The sequence below is a fragment of the Azolla caroliniana genome, unplaced genomic scaffold, assembly GCF_043228905.1.
Source record: "Azolla caroliniana isolate FFs.n. ecotype wild unplaced genomic scaffold, voAzoCaro1.0.p SCAF_5, whole genome shotgun sequence".
NCBI classification, from domain to species: Eukaryota; Viridiplantae; Streptophyta; class Polypodiopsida; order Salviniales; family Salviniaceae; genus Azolla; species Azolla caroliniana.
Window position 1 is genome coordinate 3,561,820 of NW_028230440.1, and position 16,810 is coordinate 3,578,629.

Genomic DNA, 16,810 nt, shown 5'->3' on the forward strand with positions numbered 1-16,810 from the left:
TGAACCTACTTAAAAGCCTCTTCTTCTTATTCTCCCTTTGACACTCCGTAGTGGAGAAATGTCGGCCCCAATTTGGAATGTGGGAGATGCTTCATATGGCTCATTATTCATGTTTTACCCCCTATCAAATGCTGGCTATCTGAAGCATAACCTATTGACAATTTACATGTGGAAACATATCTTGACGTGGCACATATGCAAGATTTGTGCCAAAAAACGAGTCTCAATGACCACAAACTGATTCGATATATAGCCCAAACATTAGCCCTCACTTGCTCAAATGTCAAAATGTCAAAAATTTTAATACGAATTATAAATAGAAATTTAACATTATCGTAACAAAATATCTATTACAAGATGCATATAACACAAGGACTGAAATACCACAAGGGCTCAAATGCTCCAATATTTGATAATTGTAATAATGTTTTCCCTATAATCAAATATTCTCCAACACTAAGTTCTAAAAGAGATGTTTAATGACTTTTGGAGCTTGTGAGGATTGATAATAAAATAGTTTCCACCACAACAAGTTCCAAAGAGTCTGAACTTAATAAGGATGACTTGCTATCTATGTCACCGAATGAATTTGTATCTAAAGGATGCACCAATACCACCTTCACAATTGCCACCTTCACATAAGCCATCACGTTAAAAAAAAGTTTCATGACAACTAACACTTACAATTGATACCAAAGAATTGAGTTTGTCATGACAACTTTCAAAAACGAGAAATGGTTAGTTAGTATCACATCTCAAAACACATCAATTGTTTCACACAGAATTAAATGTAAAAAGATAGGTTTGTACCTCCAAAGAGAAGAACTTAGAAAGGATTAACTTGGTATCTATGTCAAAGAATGAATTTGCCATAACTTCAACCAAAAGGATGCACCATTACCACCTTCACATAAGCCATCACGTTCAAAAAGAATCCATACCAAGGAATTGAGTCTGTCATGACTCAATTAATAACTTTCAAAAGCTATTAGTTAGTATCACCTCTCAAACACATCAATTGTTTGAGAATTAAAACGTAAAAGTTAAGTGTCACCTTTCGAACACATCAATTGTTTCAAAGAGAATTAAAATTCCAATTAGTTAATAATTTTATGCTATCCACCACCACACAAAGGTGCCTTCCAACAACCAAATAACCATCATAAATAAATAAACATTTAACACCACAAACTTTTGAGCTAAAACTGTTCACAATACTACAAAATCATCGAAACACAAATTTATTACATATCCTTCAAAATAACTGTAATTCAAGCCACTCATTGGTAGCACAAGGCGTAAAAGTAGGTTTTTGTTGCGTACGTCGCACCATCAAAACCTTCTATATAAAAGTGCTTTACAATATCTCTTACCTTCACAAACCCCTTAGCTCCTATATTTAGAAACCCCAATCTTCTCATCCAAGGACTCCCTAATATTTCAAAACCATCCTTTCTTTCATGCCTTATATAGTAGTTACGGATGCCCTTGTACACTGGCAAGCTTCGCATGAACAATTTTGCCCACACTTACAATAGGAGACACCCCTTGTTGCATCGCTAACTTTGCTACATTTGCAAATCTCACAACTGCAATTTTCACCACATTTGCAATATGGTGTCACTGCTGGTGCTCCACTACACCAAACACATAGAGCTTCAAAACCAATACAATCTTACTAATAAGATAATACTAACCATGTTCTATCGAACCATGTTTTATCTAAACAATTTCAAACACAAATCACAATCTTTACAAGACTTGGTATTGCTAAACTAAGTTACGTTCAAAAGTGACCACAAAATCCAATATATATCAAGAAATTGATAAATGATTACCATCACACTTAAAAGATATAGCCTGTTATTTAACATTTCGTATACAAATTTCAGCCTAAGGATCAAAGAGTGAATATTAAAAGCAATTGTGTGATGTGAATCAACAATTAACAAACAAACAATGCACTAAAACACAAAATTGCAAACTATAGACGTACTCCCGCTCCAACATAAAAAAGATCTTAAGCACACCCAAAATGCCACATCACATGACGGAAAATGCAATAACCATACAACAATCCACAACGGGATAATTGAAAAATAAGCATCATACAAACAATTTTCATTAAAGACAAACATAACAGACAATAATTTTTAAGCAAAATGTATTATATCCAAGAAAGAGTTGAGCATATGCATGTAAAAATGCAAAGAAAGTCAATCACCACCTAGAAGATTCAGAAGAACCACAGATACAACCGCTACCACAAGGGCAGGGAGAGGTGCATCCACAAGAGGAACCACAGCTACACGTACTCGCCATCTCTCTCTATTTCTATTTCTATTTCTCTCTCTCTCTCTCTCTCTCTCACACACACACACTCACACACACTAACTAAAGAAGGTCGGCCCACAATACATATATAGAATGGTTTTTTTAGTAATCGCCTATAAAAAGAGATGACACTTGGCCCCCATGCATACATCCTCATCTTCTAACTTTCAACACTTCTCTCTAGGACTCTACTAATAATAGTTCCCCGAAAGGCTTCATAGAATAAGTCATCCCCACAACGTCCCATCATGTGTTGCACCCATTGGGTCTAACCTTTTGCAGAAACATACCATGTTCCAAGTATCACAAGTCATTCTTTCCACTACTTCAAGTATAACGATATCATTGAACAACAATGCATGCAACTGAAAGTATGATCATAAAAATATGAACAATCACAGATTTTTGCCGAATGATGATCATAGAAATATGAACAATCACAATAACCATTATAAGGAGTTTTTCGTTGTCAACAAGTCAGATCCAAAAGCCCATGCCCAACTTCACACACATATGCTCACATATTGACACTACTAACTAAGCTGAATATTGACATGAAAAAGACAATATGCAGCCTTTTCTTCGCCGACATACTAGAAGCCTATAATAACATAACACTTTGGAATGCCTAGCACGTAACCTATGCTTCACCAACGTACTAAGGTTTGGGTTGCAATTCCTCCCAAAAAATCAAATACTTAATTGACTTTACCAATCTTACAAATTTTATTTTTCTTCGGCATGGTAGGATTATCTCATACAATGCCTTCTTGTTGCCCCACTTGAGCCTCAAGCATTTACATAAATCATCATGTAATTTTGGAACTGACAAGAAAGATCTTAAACTCTACTCGTTGGTTGGCTTTTCAGATCTTGGTTTTCCAATCATATGCCTCGGGGCATCTTTGCATTTATTGGTCTAAGTTTGAAGAAGCTAGGAAAGATTAGGAACATTACCCCTGGTTGGCTCACACAACCTCAACCTCAACCACCTTCATACTTACCCTCATAAGTTAGTTGAAGACAAGAAATTTCTTCAACCTCAATCTTGGACACCTAATTATTTCCATAAAAGTACCCCTAGGAACACGTTTTTTCCCCTTCTCTTTATCTATGTCCTTACCCCTTTCCCCCACCTTAATTTTTTTCCTTTCTCAATCAAATTGTGGCTACCTCCTTAGACCTACCATTATTTATAGCTTGGTTGTCTTCTGAGCTCTCATAGTCACCACTAAGCTTTACAAGACCTCCAAGATAGTCATTTCAATACTCGTGGCAAACTAGCATATCTTCCTCCAATCCTTTGCTACCTATACTCCAGACCATGTGCCTCAATTTTCCACAATAGGAGCTCAGAAGTGTCTCGTTTTGATCATGGATTAGTTTTTATTTGTTGGACAACGTTGTTTAGACTCTTAGGTTATAAAGAAAAATGTTTGTGGTCTGGTTCATGAAATGATTTTCATAATTCCCCATATTTGGGGAGAAAGGTTGTCTTGGTGTAATGCATGACTGTTTGGTAAAAAATTGCCATCATACCTTGTTTTGTTCATAGATTTGGAAAGATGTGTAAAATCGAAAAGGTAGCGAATTACATGGAAGCCATTGTTGTTGAATCACTTCATCAACACTAAATAACATGATCCTTTCCATGCGTCGTGTTGTTGCTATTGGTTTTGATGCTTCAAATGCTCTATGTAGTAGTCTTTGAGGTAGTATCATTTAATGACTTCAATAAAGAATGTGGCACCATATGGGGTGTTACCAATTCAATATTGATGATCTCAAGTGAAGCAATTATTTTCTATGTATCATCCATCACAATATCGTGACTTGTAGACGTATTTGTGTCTATGTGTACGTGGGGTACCTTAGAGCCCATATGGTTGCAATACACCAAAGGGCTAAGCGTAACAATGCTGTCAAATGTAATACCATGGTACAAGGCGTTTGGAAGTGTGCGGTGGAAACTAGAGTGAATGAGCCTTGTCCACTTGAGACACTAGGATATGCCCATTTGTGCTTTGAATCCTCCATATAGGGTGAACCCACAAGAATGTGGATGATCATGACCTTGGTATTTGCTTGGTTTGATGTGTTTTCTTCCATGGAAAAAACCATCTAGGGCTTTGAGATGATATTCTAAACTGCACAAGATTGATAAACCAAGATTACATCAATGAAAAGAAGTGAGTTCTCTCTACTGTTTCAATTTAACAAGGACAACTTGATAAAAATTAGGTTTGCAAAAAGTGATATACTTCCTTGAAATAAAATGAATGGATTTCCAAACTCAACTCCATAAGACTCATGTGCAATGTAAACTGCCTATAATTCCATCTTTAATTTCATAATAGCTTTTATAACAAGTTTAATTATACAATATTAGCATCTAAAATCTATCATGTTTGTGATTGGCACAAAATTATCATCAATTGTATCCTTATAACTCGTTCAACATTCACACGGATCTAGATGTACAATTTCATAATTGACTGACTGTAAAGATGTTAGAAGGTCGAAGAAAGAGAGGATCTGAGAGAGATTTCCATGGGAAATTATTTGAGACTATACTGAAACCTCCAAATTGTGAGCAAATTCTACATTATTTTGCCCAATGCTAAATGCCTTTATTTTTCACCTTCTTAATGTGTGACCACAGTCTACCTGCTATTCCTTCTCAAATACCTGGTATAAAGACCATGCTATTGCACAAAATTATCATCAGTTGTATCCTTATAACTCGTTCAACATTCACACGGATCTAGATGTACAATTTGGTAATTGACTGACTGTAAAGACGTTAGAAGGTCGAAGAAAGAGAGGATCTAAGAGAGATTTCCATGCGAAAATATTTGAGACTATACTGATACCTCCAAATTGTGAGCAAATTCTAGATTATTTTGCCCAATGCTAAATGCCTTTATTTTTCACCTTCTTAATGTGTACAGTGTGACGACAGTCTACCTGCTATTCCTTCTCAAATACATGGTGTAAAGACCATGCTATTGCATTGAGAGTTCTATCTTCATAGTTGATGAAGATGCCTTTTAATGCCATAATTTCAAGAAATGCCCATTCCATCTTTCACACAGCCAGATTCAAGAAATCTCCATTCCAGCACATTGTAGGAGAAACTTTGTTTCAGACGATTGAGAACTTATTATGAAAATAACAGTATTTTTTTCTCTTCACCATACCGCAGAAAACTAATCAATTTCATTTTTGCTTGAAACATGAAGATCTTGCACCTTTCCTTCTCTAAGACAAAAATCAAGAACTCTCCATGACAGCACATTGTGGGAATGGCATGTTTTAGACCACTGAGAGCATATCAACGGTTTGTTGATCCATAAATATAAAATATAACACTTGTTTCTCTTTGCCATAAATTGTAAATGCACAGCATTGTCAAGCTTTTGTTAGAAATATAAACATACTGCACCTTTCCTTCTATAAAACATTTATAAATTGAAGCTTTCCATACCAGCACATGGTAGGAATGACTTTATTTTAGACCATTGAGATCCTATTTAGGGTTTGATGATCAGAGAATATACAGAATTAAATTCTTTGTCTTCACCGTGAATTGTAAAACCATTACAAGGCCTACATTTCTTTTCTAATATAAACATATCGCATCTCTCCTTGCCGATCCATACAAATACAGAACACCCGCCCTTTTCCCCCATCACAACATTGCAAACCAATAACAAAGTGGCCCTTTCTTTCTTTAAGGACCTGATGAGCCTTTCTCTTGCACACTTAAACCATAAAAAGCCTCCCTTTGCTTCAAGAACGTTTCTCGATAAAAAGATACTGCAGCCTTCCTTTCTTTCATAGCCTATTGATCCATAAAAAACGGCAGACTGCAACTCTTTCTTCCTCACCTATAATGATACAAAGCCATGATGCGGTCGGCCCTTTTACATTCAGGATTGATTTCAACATGAAGAGCAATTCCGACAGCAATTTCAGAAGACGGAGAGAGCACTTACCGATTCTCTGAGAGGAGGGAGAATAGGCGGGGTAGAAAGTGTGCAAGGTGAGCCATGGCATAACCGAGGATGAGGCCTGCGATGAGAAGCCTTATACCACCAAGAGGTAACCCTCCTTTCTTCTGTCTCGCTCCTCCTGCCATAGCTCCCTTACCTCTAATCTAAACCTAGACCTCGTCAAAAACAGAATAGACAGTAGAGATAGCTAGGAAGCTAAGCTCTTGTTATATGATGCCCATTGTCGAGGGCTACATTTACAATTTCGGAAAACCTTGGTGGAGAGATCAAACTATCTCATTGTCACTAGTAACTACCACCACACTTGATAAACATATGTCAACGTTACTAACAATGGGCATGGTTCGGCTCGGTTTCATTGCCTTGAACATATGACACTTGATAAACATATGTCACTTGTAAGGTTACGTTAGACAAACATGCTTTCTCATATTAACTCATATCCTCATGTTTTTGTTTGTTTCGTTAGAAATACCAAGACCAAGAAACAAGGAGCAGAAGAGTGGAAGAGTGGAAGAAAATTGCCCCAATGTCGTTCATTCGGTGAATGAAACGGGAAGGTAGTTTTCCTTTTTGAGGTTTTGGTAGGGATCAGGAAGACTCGAGGATTGAGAGCATGAGAAGTTTTAAATGAGGGGTCAACGTGAGCATGGAGTATAGAGAGAGGGGGAGGAGCCCCAATAAATTCATTTTGTCATGTATCTGTATAAACAATAAGGCAACTCTATTAGCAATGCTTTGGACAAGGATATGAGAGTTTGGCGATGAAGCATATGACGTGCAAGGCTCAAGTCCATCCGTCTAAAACATGGCTTATCCACATGCAAATGATGTGAAGCATGAAGATGCTTTTGTGAATGATAAATCTACCCTTGTGGGCTTAGGTGTTGAGAAGCAAGCTCAACATGGTATGTGATGCTTATGAGAAATAAGCTATAGTAGCTATTTAGCTACTAGTGAACAAAAAGGTAAAACAGCTATTTAGCTATGGACAGCTAATTAGCGACTGAACAGCTATTTAGCTAGTGACAGCTAATTAGCTAGTGAACAGCTATTTAGCGACTGACAGCTAATTAGCTACTGGCAGCTAATTAGCTGCATGTGTAATAACTTATGACTTAGGTAAAAGTAAGTGAGAGTGAATAGGAAGTAGTAGTAAGAGAAAAAACAGAGAATAGTGAGTAGAGAACTCTGAGAGAGAGTGAGAGACCAGAAGACTGACGAGAGCAAGTTGAGCTCTACATGTAATAGAAGAAAACCATTTTGCTACTACAGAGGTAAGTCCCCTTTCCTTTCTCTGTCTGTTTAGAGCACGCTAACGATCCAGCACACTACGATCCGCCGCGCACATAAGAAGAGCTCGAGTGCCTTCTTCACGTTTTCTTAACATTAGGCAATAGGATTGTTCAATGTGGACTATTTATTGTGACCATCACAATAGGATAAATATGGATATAATGTACAAACCATGCTTGAGTCACAAAAGCGTAATCATGCAAGGGATTGAGGAATGGTCTGATCTATGGGCCATAGGTAAGTAATGTACTCACAAATGATAGATTTCGAAATCTTACAAATGATAGTCAAGCACCAAATACAAAATTTTGTCAATACACAAATAACGAACAAAAAATCCAACTCATCATTGATCACATAGGTATTAGGGGGAGCACATATCCTCGAGAAAGAGTTTCTTGTTTCGGATGTTGCTCTAAAGTAACCTCAGGGAGAGTGGAAATGTAGCCAAGGAGTGTTTCACGATATGAACTAATATAGTAGTTAAAGAATATTGAAGAGGTAAGGTAGATGCAAAAATTTCAAAGATAAAGTATCCCTAATGGTGAAAATGTGGGCAGAAGAGGGTGTGGATGAAATAAGTGTCAACTCATCATTCAGCACACACTTATTCGTAAACACATTTTAAACATGGTTTCTAGTCATGCTTTGAAGGAGCCTAAGCTTTCAAATTATTATGAAGGCGAGGCCTAGCAATATCATATTCCAACCACCTTGACTGTCATCATTCTTCAATCCATTTGGTCTTCAAATAGCTTTCCATTCGCGTTTTTGCCATTCTTCATCCATCCATTCTTGAAATAACTTTGCCCGTAATTATTATCTTTTAGCTTCCACAGGAAACCCAATAGAATATATTGGTCGGGTCAAGCTCATGGCAATGATTGAACTTGAATTAACTCGATTTTATGACTCGTGATCCAACGGTGTAAAGCATAGAGCTAACAGCTAGACAGTTAATGGCCTTCACCCAAAAGATGGTACATGAAAAGCCACGAAACCTTATCATGTCATTTACGCCTCAAGTTCACGATCTTTACCAAGCCTGCCTATTCTCACCATTGCCAAGGATAGAGATATTGTGAGGGCTCATTCATTTGATCCTGGGTGCCTTTTCTCCAATGCTTACTTTGGTAGTCAAAAGACAAAATCAGATACTCGAGCTGACTTCATCTACTTATTTATAACATTCTTCCATAGTGATGCTGGTAATAGTAGTTGGATTTCAATCAGCATTAACTAAAGGAATCACATTACTATGACTGAAATTACCATGCTCCATTCCAGCTCCTCATCCACACATTGCTGCTCCATTCCCAGGAGTTTGGTCACCGCCTCCTGCCATGAGTGTTTGTATGAATAATTCAGACATTCATACGCATGATTAGAAATTAATCCCGCATAACCCCTTTCTCAGCATGCATACACATTGGACATAAAGACATAGGATGCAGCATCCTTGTCATCCAATAGCTCTAATTCACCAAAAGCTTGCCTTCCGAGCTCTGTATTGCCCCACTTCCGACAAGCACCTAGGACAGTAAGCCATATACCCTTATCAGGATGAAATGGTGCTTCTTTAATCATCAGTATTGCAGCATCCAACTGACCTGCACGTGCAAGGAGATCAACCATGCAAGCATAGTGCTCTAATATTGGAATTATACCATAGTTCTCCCACATGGCTTCAAAGTATTTCCATCCATCATCTACCAAGCCCCCATGGCTACAAGCACAAAGAATACTAAGAAACCCAACCTGGTTGGGTTTTTTGTCTTCATTTATCATTTTCTCAAAAATGCGAAAGACATTCTCAATTTCACCTAGTTGTGCAACCCCTACCATCAATGTGGTCCATGTGATTTCATCCCGAACTGGGAGTTTCTGAAAAACATATTCTGCTCTCTCAAGCAACCCAAATTTCGCATACATGTCAATTAATACACTACCAAGGACAACATCCTCCTTAAGTAAACCATTTCTTTCAATCTCGGCATGCAATTCTATGCCAGTATCCATAGCCACAATGCTGGTGCAAGCTTTCAATACACTAGAGAATGTGAGCATATCAGGAGAAATGTTCTCACTATGCATTTGCCTGTAACAAGAGATTGCTTCATTACCATAGTCATTGTCAGCATAGCCTGCAATAAGTGCATTCCAAGATACAATATCGCGATTAGGCAGCTTATGAATCACATTGTGGGCATCAGCTAGCATACCACATTTAGCATACATATCAATCAATGCATTGCCAACGAACTGGTTTGTAGCCACAAACCCCAGTTTTTCAATCTCAGCATGTATTGCTTCACCAATATTCACAGATCCAAGCTTAGCGCATGCTTTTAGCCCACAAACATATGTGACCACATTTGGCGAAATGCCCATCGTTTGCATTCGGGTAAGATGATTTAAAGCTTCTTCATACTGTTCGTGTTGGATATATCCCCCAATCAAAGCAGTCCAGGTAACCACGTCTCGAAAAGGAAGCTCGTGAAACACATCAATGGCCTTCTCTATGTGACCACATTTGGCATACATATCTACCAAAGCACTGCCAAGAGAAGGATGAGTTTCTAATAATCCTGTGAAGTGGACCATGGCATGTAGATCCTTACCCTTATGAATGGCTTTGATGCTACTGCATGCTTTTAAGCTGCACGTATACGTGACAAAATTCGGAGCAATGCCTTGATGCTTCATATGCTCAACATAAACAAGTGATGCTTGACCATGTTCAAGTTGTGCATATCCTGCAATGAGGGCTGTCCATGTGACAACATCTGGTTCCGGAAGCATTTCAAACACTTCTTTTGCTTCTTGAAGAAGGCCACATTTGGCATACATATCCACCAACGCACAACCAAGGAAAGGATCTGTTCTTAGCAGACCTCTATCTGCAATTTCAGCATGTAATTCTCTGCCCCTGTCACCGTCTCTTAACTTGGAGCAGGTTCTGAGAAGGTCCAGGAGACCCAAGTTCCCATCATGAAGAAAATCATCATGGATCTTGTGACACGTGTGAAAGCTTCTTCTGCTTGCATTTCCTGGCACATGAGGAGAAGCCATTGCTGCTGGGGGAGAAATCACATGGCCAACCGAAAGGACTGTTGGCCCTGTCCTACCTTGGGATATGTATGATTCTGGTCGACCAAGTTTTCCTAACCTATGCTCAGCAATCTGTTGACCCAAATCTTAATAAGTATTACTTCATCCTCTAGACGCTTCATTTCGTCTCGTTTAGTTTGTGAGAGCAGATAGCTTCTCCCGACCCCTATGCAGTGTGGTGTTTCGGAATTGCAGGTTAAATAGGGAGCTTGTAGATGCCATCATAGGTACTTGCATGATTGAAGTGACAAGAAACACTTTAAAGTTTTAAAATTTAAACTATGGTATGGATTTGTCCATCATATGAGCAGCAAATGATCAAGGTATGTAGTGCATGTGAAGGATGTTGTTGATCAAGCATTGACAGACGAAGGTACATTGTGCATGAGAAAATTATGAGGGCATTGAAGTACATGCAATGATTGATAGTTGGTTGTTTTTGTCCACCATTGATGCTTAAAACTTTGTTATTATTGTGTAGATGTGGATCAATAAATGGGAATTTTGTGATATTAATAGGAAAGACTTTCCACCAAGGGCACTCATAAGCTTCAAGTATAAGGCACAAGCAAGTTGGACAAATGTTGTTTCAACACATAGTCCTCATCTCATCACAATCATTGTTACACTAATGAAAAAAACCAATATAAAAGCTTTGTTTCTTGAGAACGATGAATAACAAGGCAACTTATTTTACTTTGTTTGCTGAAGTCGCCCTTGATTTAGAAGTTTTGATCTACCACTATGATTTGGTAGAAGTACACTCTTTTTACAGTGTGCATGTTCCCACCACGACACCACATTGGTGATGTTTTACATTTTTGTGTTGTTGAATCTGACACAACTATAAATCTTAAATGTTTCAGCACAAGTCTAACATATGATTATTGAAACTTTTTCAAAGAGAGTAACATTTTAGTGCAAGGTACTGTAAAACAACTATTGAGAACATTTAATTGGAGGTTCCATTTTCTGCATCCTCAAATCCTAACATAATACGAAGTCAAACATCTAAGGTCTAAGGTCTACACAAATATTATAAGCATGTAACCCACAATATTCTCTACAGTAAAACAAAAGGTATCTTGCAAAAGATCCACTTTCTAAAAACTGAAACCTCATCACGTAAACATTTTTTCGTTAAATCAATTGCAAGGGCATGTAATAATTTTACCAATGTTCAATGTAAACAATGATGACATCTCATTTGGGCTTGGTCTGTACCAGTTTCCCTTTCTATGTGCTAATGGAAAATATAAAATAAAAAAATGACATATATTACAAGACAATTTCTTTGTTAATGCGAGCTCTTTTTTTAAGAGTTTTCCTTGGTCAATATTGGAAGTATTTTCATGAAACTTTGTTTGTAGATCTAAGCACTTCTCACTTATGAATTGAATGTCATTTCAGCTAATCAAGACATTTTACAGCCATCCACACCATTCGTCATGTTCATAAGATAGTTGGTTCTAAATATTACATCATCCTTAATAAAACTCCACCAAATGTGAGTGAGGGGGATTGTGACAGCATGCCAGATGGAATGTGCATCAAAAATATCCCAAATTGGAGGAAAATCAAAGATCTCTAAGAGCATACCTAATGCACTAGCAATGACCACAAACCAAAGCCTATATCTCCCGGGATGCTGTGTGAACCAGCCCCAAAGAGTCCAAAGTAGGAGCTGTATCACTCCCATGCCAATGCAAACCTTCATGTTTAAACCTGACCAAAGACAGCATACACACTTTTAGATTTCATTGACCAAAAACCAATTATTTCTCTTTACTCTTTACAAGACAACTCCAACCATCCATATAAATTTATAATGATGTGCACAAAAATGCACTTAGAGAGATGATAGTAACCAAATAGATGTATCACATGCCTTGCAGATGGTGATACAGCAGAATATTTCTGCTAATCCTTTAGAATACAAATATCAAAAATATTTATTCTTTTATTTCAACCTTTGGATTGTGGGCAGTGAATTTGTGAAGTCAACTTTTAAGGACAAAGTGTTCGTTAACTATTAGTATTAATTAAAAGATTGCCTCTATTGATTGTAAACGCGATGAGTTCAAAATAGTGTAAAAAATATGTAAATAAGAAACCCAGAAAGTTCACTGTGTTAGTGAAAATAAATTTGTGATAGCACAATCTCTTATTTTCTGAAATACAAAGCAAAAAGCTTAGTTACATAGAAGTTCAAAAGCTAGGCATACTATACAATAAGATTATACAGACATTATCGAAGAGAGGATTAACAGCACGTACCATAGTCAAATTTGTAAAAATTGAGATATATCACATGGCCACAAACAAACATTGCAATTGGCACAGCCACCATCATTTGCACCGCCACAAATCGTAGTTCTAATGTCCTGATAATTGCAACAATGAGCGTATAACCAATAATAACAGCAGCTGATAAGTAGTCCATTCTCTCTGTAATCAATACATCCCTGTAGAAAAACGAATCCCAGATAAGCCTTCATATTTGTAACTTTTCAACCATGGACATTGTATAACAAGTTGGCTTACCTTGAATGGAAAATAGTGCTCCAAAGCCAGGAGTTTATGGACAGAATCCCATATAAGATCCATAGTGTACTGTATTCGTAGTAAGGACTCTTCTTTCCTTGTATTCTTTGTGGCAATTTTGAAGAAATCAAGTCCAAGAAAGAAACCAACCCCACTAGATGCATAGCCAGATTTCCAATTGAGAAAACTACGGATGCAGGTTCCTGAACAAATATTATTTAGAGACAATAAGTTTTTGTTTTGACTTTCTATTTACAAAGCTATGCTTTGAAGCATAAACAAATGAATATTCTTGAATTATGGTTCACTCCCACTAGAGAATGCACTAACTAATTGCAGCTTGAAATTATCGATTGTATACCACTAAATTCACCTTTTTTAACTGACAATAACATTCTTCAAACATATAAAACCAATAACGTTTCTAAAATGCCAGATAATATCACCTGAAGGTCAGGTATTGCCCACAGAAATGTGTGCAGGCATCAATTTTCTTGAATGGATCTCCCTTATTATTTAGTAAGGACCAGTTCTATGGACTTACCAGAGATACATGCAATAGAACAACTTGTATGACTCGACACAAACCTGGAGTTTAAAGAATCGTTTGAATGGCCATTTCCCATGATACTGTACTGGTTGTAGCCCTTCCAACTGCCTTTCTGATTCTCTCTGAATCATGCACTGGTACTCACATTCACTCGCACAATCCCACATTTTCCAATCCAATAATTGCAGCCCCATAAACACAACATAGCTACTAACATTCTGGAGTCCATCAGTTGTAGCCATCTGTCTACAATTTGAAAAGCACGTAGAGTTTATACAGCCAGTTCTTTGGCATTCTTCAGCACAAAACCTACAAGGTACATTCAGCACATGAGGCCTATACAAATTATTACATAGATTATAGAGTTCTGTATGATGTAATCACGTTAAACCAGAAGTTTTACAATAAAAATAAAATAACAACACACATACACACATACACACAAGGCACTGAATACAGCAGGAAAGCATGTATTAGATAGCTTAAACACTTTTCACGACTACTCTAGGGACATACCTCCTTGATAAAATGTCTATCTTAACTCTATCTAATGAAAAAAACTGTTTTTCACATCTCTTGGATGTTCTTTAATGCTCGTGTATTTATGCTAGTATAGACAAAGTTATCATATTTACATGTTTCATCAATGCGAAAGAGTAGGTGTAGGCTCACGAGAAAATTATCCAACCAGATTTCTATCGCATCCCAGCATGTGATGAGCACATTATGAAGGCTAGCAGCAAAAAAGAAAAAGAAAAACGTGCATCAATATAATAATAAAAGATCACCCACAAAAACAGGAAAAAAATCTATGCCCATAACAAAATCACTGCTGATTGCCGGAGTATCCTTTTCACGCAGGAAAAATAACAGGAATTTTATAATAATAAGTCCATTTTTGTTCCATTATTAATATTTCCAAAAGGCAGAGTTCGAAGTGAGAAGAAGAAATCCAACACTTCACACCAACATATAGAAGCTTTCTACTTTGTCAATTTTCGTGATATTACCTAGATCTATAGCATACGTTAAGGCTAAAATTAGATCAAAACAAATAGAAATAAAGATTCTACAGACATATTATTGGCAGAAATATATTTTAAAGAATAGATATACAACCTAAATTAGGAAGAGACAAACAGAATATGAGGAACCCATTTCGACATAGATTACCTGAATTTGGTATCGCCATCGCCAGCACTTCCATGAGTGACTGTTCCAAGAAAAGCCCACATCGTCCAGAGACAAATAAACACAGAAAGGATGCCCATCGGCAGAGAGAAGAATTTTTGAAAAAACCAATCTCGCAAGAAAGATATTCTTCCTTGTCATAATTATTATAAGCGAAGAAAACATATTGCAAATACTACCCCTGAGATTTCCTTTTATCTCCTGGAATGCCCTCTTTAGTACCACCCTCACTCTTTGAGGACTCATATTGCTGCCCTAAGTCATTCTCGTTTTCTCTTAGTCCATCAGCATTCCGAGGAAATAATGCAAAACCTTTACAACACAATTGAGGAATATTAAGAGAAACTCGAGGATATTTCAGACCTCGTCCTTCTCGACAATTTTGAGGAACTCCTTGACAAATAAGAAGACTGATAATTCTGAGGTGGTTTTTGACACCTAGAAACTCGTATATATTCCTTGAAGTTTTTTTCTCTATTGTCCCATCATTTCTCAATTGCTTCGTCAAGTAATCATAAGTTTTTAATATGGTTACATCATCCCTTCTACAAGACATGGGCATATGTGCATGAGAAGAATAAGTAAGAATTAGATGTTCAGGTAGACCAAGGAGGATATCATAGATAACCACAAGCACCATTTGTTAAAGCATGGGAGCACACTCTCTTGTACCCTCTTTATACTCTAAGCCAACAAGGTAGCAAACAATGGAATCCATATATATTAGATCAACCCCACTTGCATTCTTTGATATATTGGTGACATTATAGTCTTGGTCTCTAAATGATGTACTAGCCTACAACATCATCTCAATTCCATTGATGGATTTTGCATATAACAATGCCTCACAATGGATTTTGCACTTGATAATCACAACAACAAACATTGAACTTGACCACTCAGGCTTCCTCATGGCTGGATGAAGGGAGCATACGTTAGTTTGTTACTTTCCTCTTTAAAGAACACCTCGTCATTTGGGTTAATGTCATATTGGTGGTGTTGTACCAAAAACAAGTCATCTTTCATGTGGATTTTGTATTGATAAAATTTGGGGTCAAATCCTTGGATATCTTTGTAGGACCAAAAAAAGGAGCATACATTAGTTTGTTACCTTCCTCTTTAAAGAACATCGCGTCATTCGGGCAATGTCATATTGGTGGTGTTGTACCTAAAACAAGTTATCTTTCATGTGGAATTTGTATTGATAAAATTTGGGGTCAAATCCTTGGATATCTTTATAGGACCCAAAAAAGGAGCATATGTTAGTGTTACCTTCCTCTTTAAAGAACACCTCGTCATTCGGGTTAATGTCATATTGGTGGTGTTGTACCAAAAACAAGTCATCTTTCACGTGGATTTTGTATCGATAAAATTTGGGGTCAAATCCTTGGATATCTTTGTAGGACCAAAAAATGTCTTTGTACTTGCCCATAAAGTCGATAAGGCCATAGAGAAAATGAGTTAGTAAGGCCTTGTAAATTTGTCAACTAATTACGATATGAAATCCATCGTTGGATTTAGTCCTTGGAGATCGGTTTCACATGTTGGTCCTAGAATTTCACCAATTCTACATAGTCACTTGGGTATCATGGTCATGGCAAGTGTGGAAACTTAGGAAGAATAGTCATAAGAGACAAAACAATTGATTGGTCTATAGGGATGACCTTATGGTGATCTATCAAGTAAGCATGGAGGTTAATAATGACAATACCTTGACTACATTGATGCTCTTGACAGGCAACAAGGTCATTGATCGTGTACACTTTTG

General features: G+C 37.2%; 2 protein-coding genes and 1 long non-coding RNA gene across 4 annotated transcripts; all 3 read right to left on the reverse strand.

Annotated features, from left to right (window-relative positions):
* Positions 1–5,805: 5,805 nt before the first annotated feature.
* Positions 5,806–6,520, reverse strand: LOC147863690 (uncharacterized). The gene is made up of 2 exons (XR_015529815.1): positions 6,333–6,520; positions 5,806–6,224 (listed from the first exon to the last, which is right to left on the reverse strand). It is a non-coding gene; the product is annotated as an uncharacterized LOC147863690 (long non-coding RNA).
* Positions 6,521–8,068: 1,548 nt separating this feature from the next.
* LOC147863691 (pentatricopeptide repeat-containing protein At2g03380, mitochondrial-like) lies at positions 8,069–11,015 on the reverse strand. Its single transcript, XM_087320469.1, has one exon. The coding sequence runs from the start codon at positions 10,716–10,718 to the stop codon at positions 9,060–9,062; it is 1,659 nt and encodes a 552-aa protein (XP_087176595.1). The 5' UTR covers positions 10,719–11,015; the 3' UTR covers positions 8,069–9,059.
* Positions 11,016–12,144: 1,129 nt separating this feature from the next.
* LOC147863692 (uncharacterized) lies at positions 12,145–15,152 on the reverse strand. 2 transcript variants are annotated; one of them, XM_087319938.1, is made up of 6 exons: positions 15,025–15,152; positions 14,487–14,584; positions 13,890–14,160; positions 13,302–13,504; positions 13,035–13,222; positions 12,145–12,482 (listed from the first exon to the last, which is right to left on the reverse strand). In XM_087319938.1, coding segments are annotated over exons 2-6 (975 nt in total). In that variant the 5' UTR covers positions 14,489–14,584; positions 15,025–15,152; the 3' UTR covers positions 12,145–12,171. The 2 variants fall into 2 exon arrangements, with proteins under 2 accessions (XP_087176064.1, XP_087176063.1); XM_087319937.1 differs by lacking the exon at positions 14,487–14,584.
* Between the last annotated feature and the right edge of the window lie 1,658 nt (positions 15,153–16,810).

Coding starts and splice junctions, on each gene's coding strand:
- LOC147863691 (XM_087320469.1), bottom strand. CDS start 10,718: ATGGCTTCTCCTCATGTGCCAGGAAATGCAAGCAGAAGAAGCTTTCAC.
- LOC147863692 (XM_087319937.1), bottom strand. CDS start 15,122: ATGGGCATCCTTTCTGTGTTTATTTGTCTCTGGACGATGTGGGCTTTT. Junction 14,161..15,024: donor GATGGCGATACCAAATTCAG/GTAATCTATGTC, acceptor TGTACCTTGTAG/GTTTTGTGCTGAAGAATGCC. Junction 13,223..13,301: donor AGCACTATTTTCCATTCAAG/GTAAGCCAACTT, acceptor GTTTTTCTACAG/GGATGTATTGATTACAGAGA.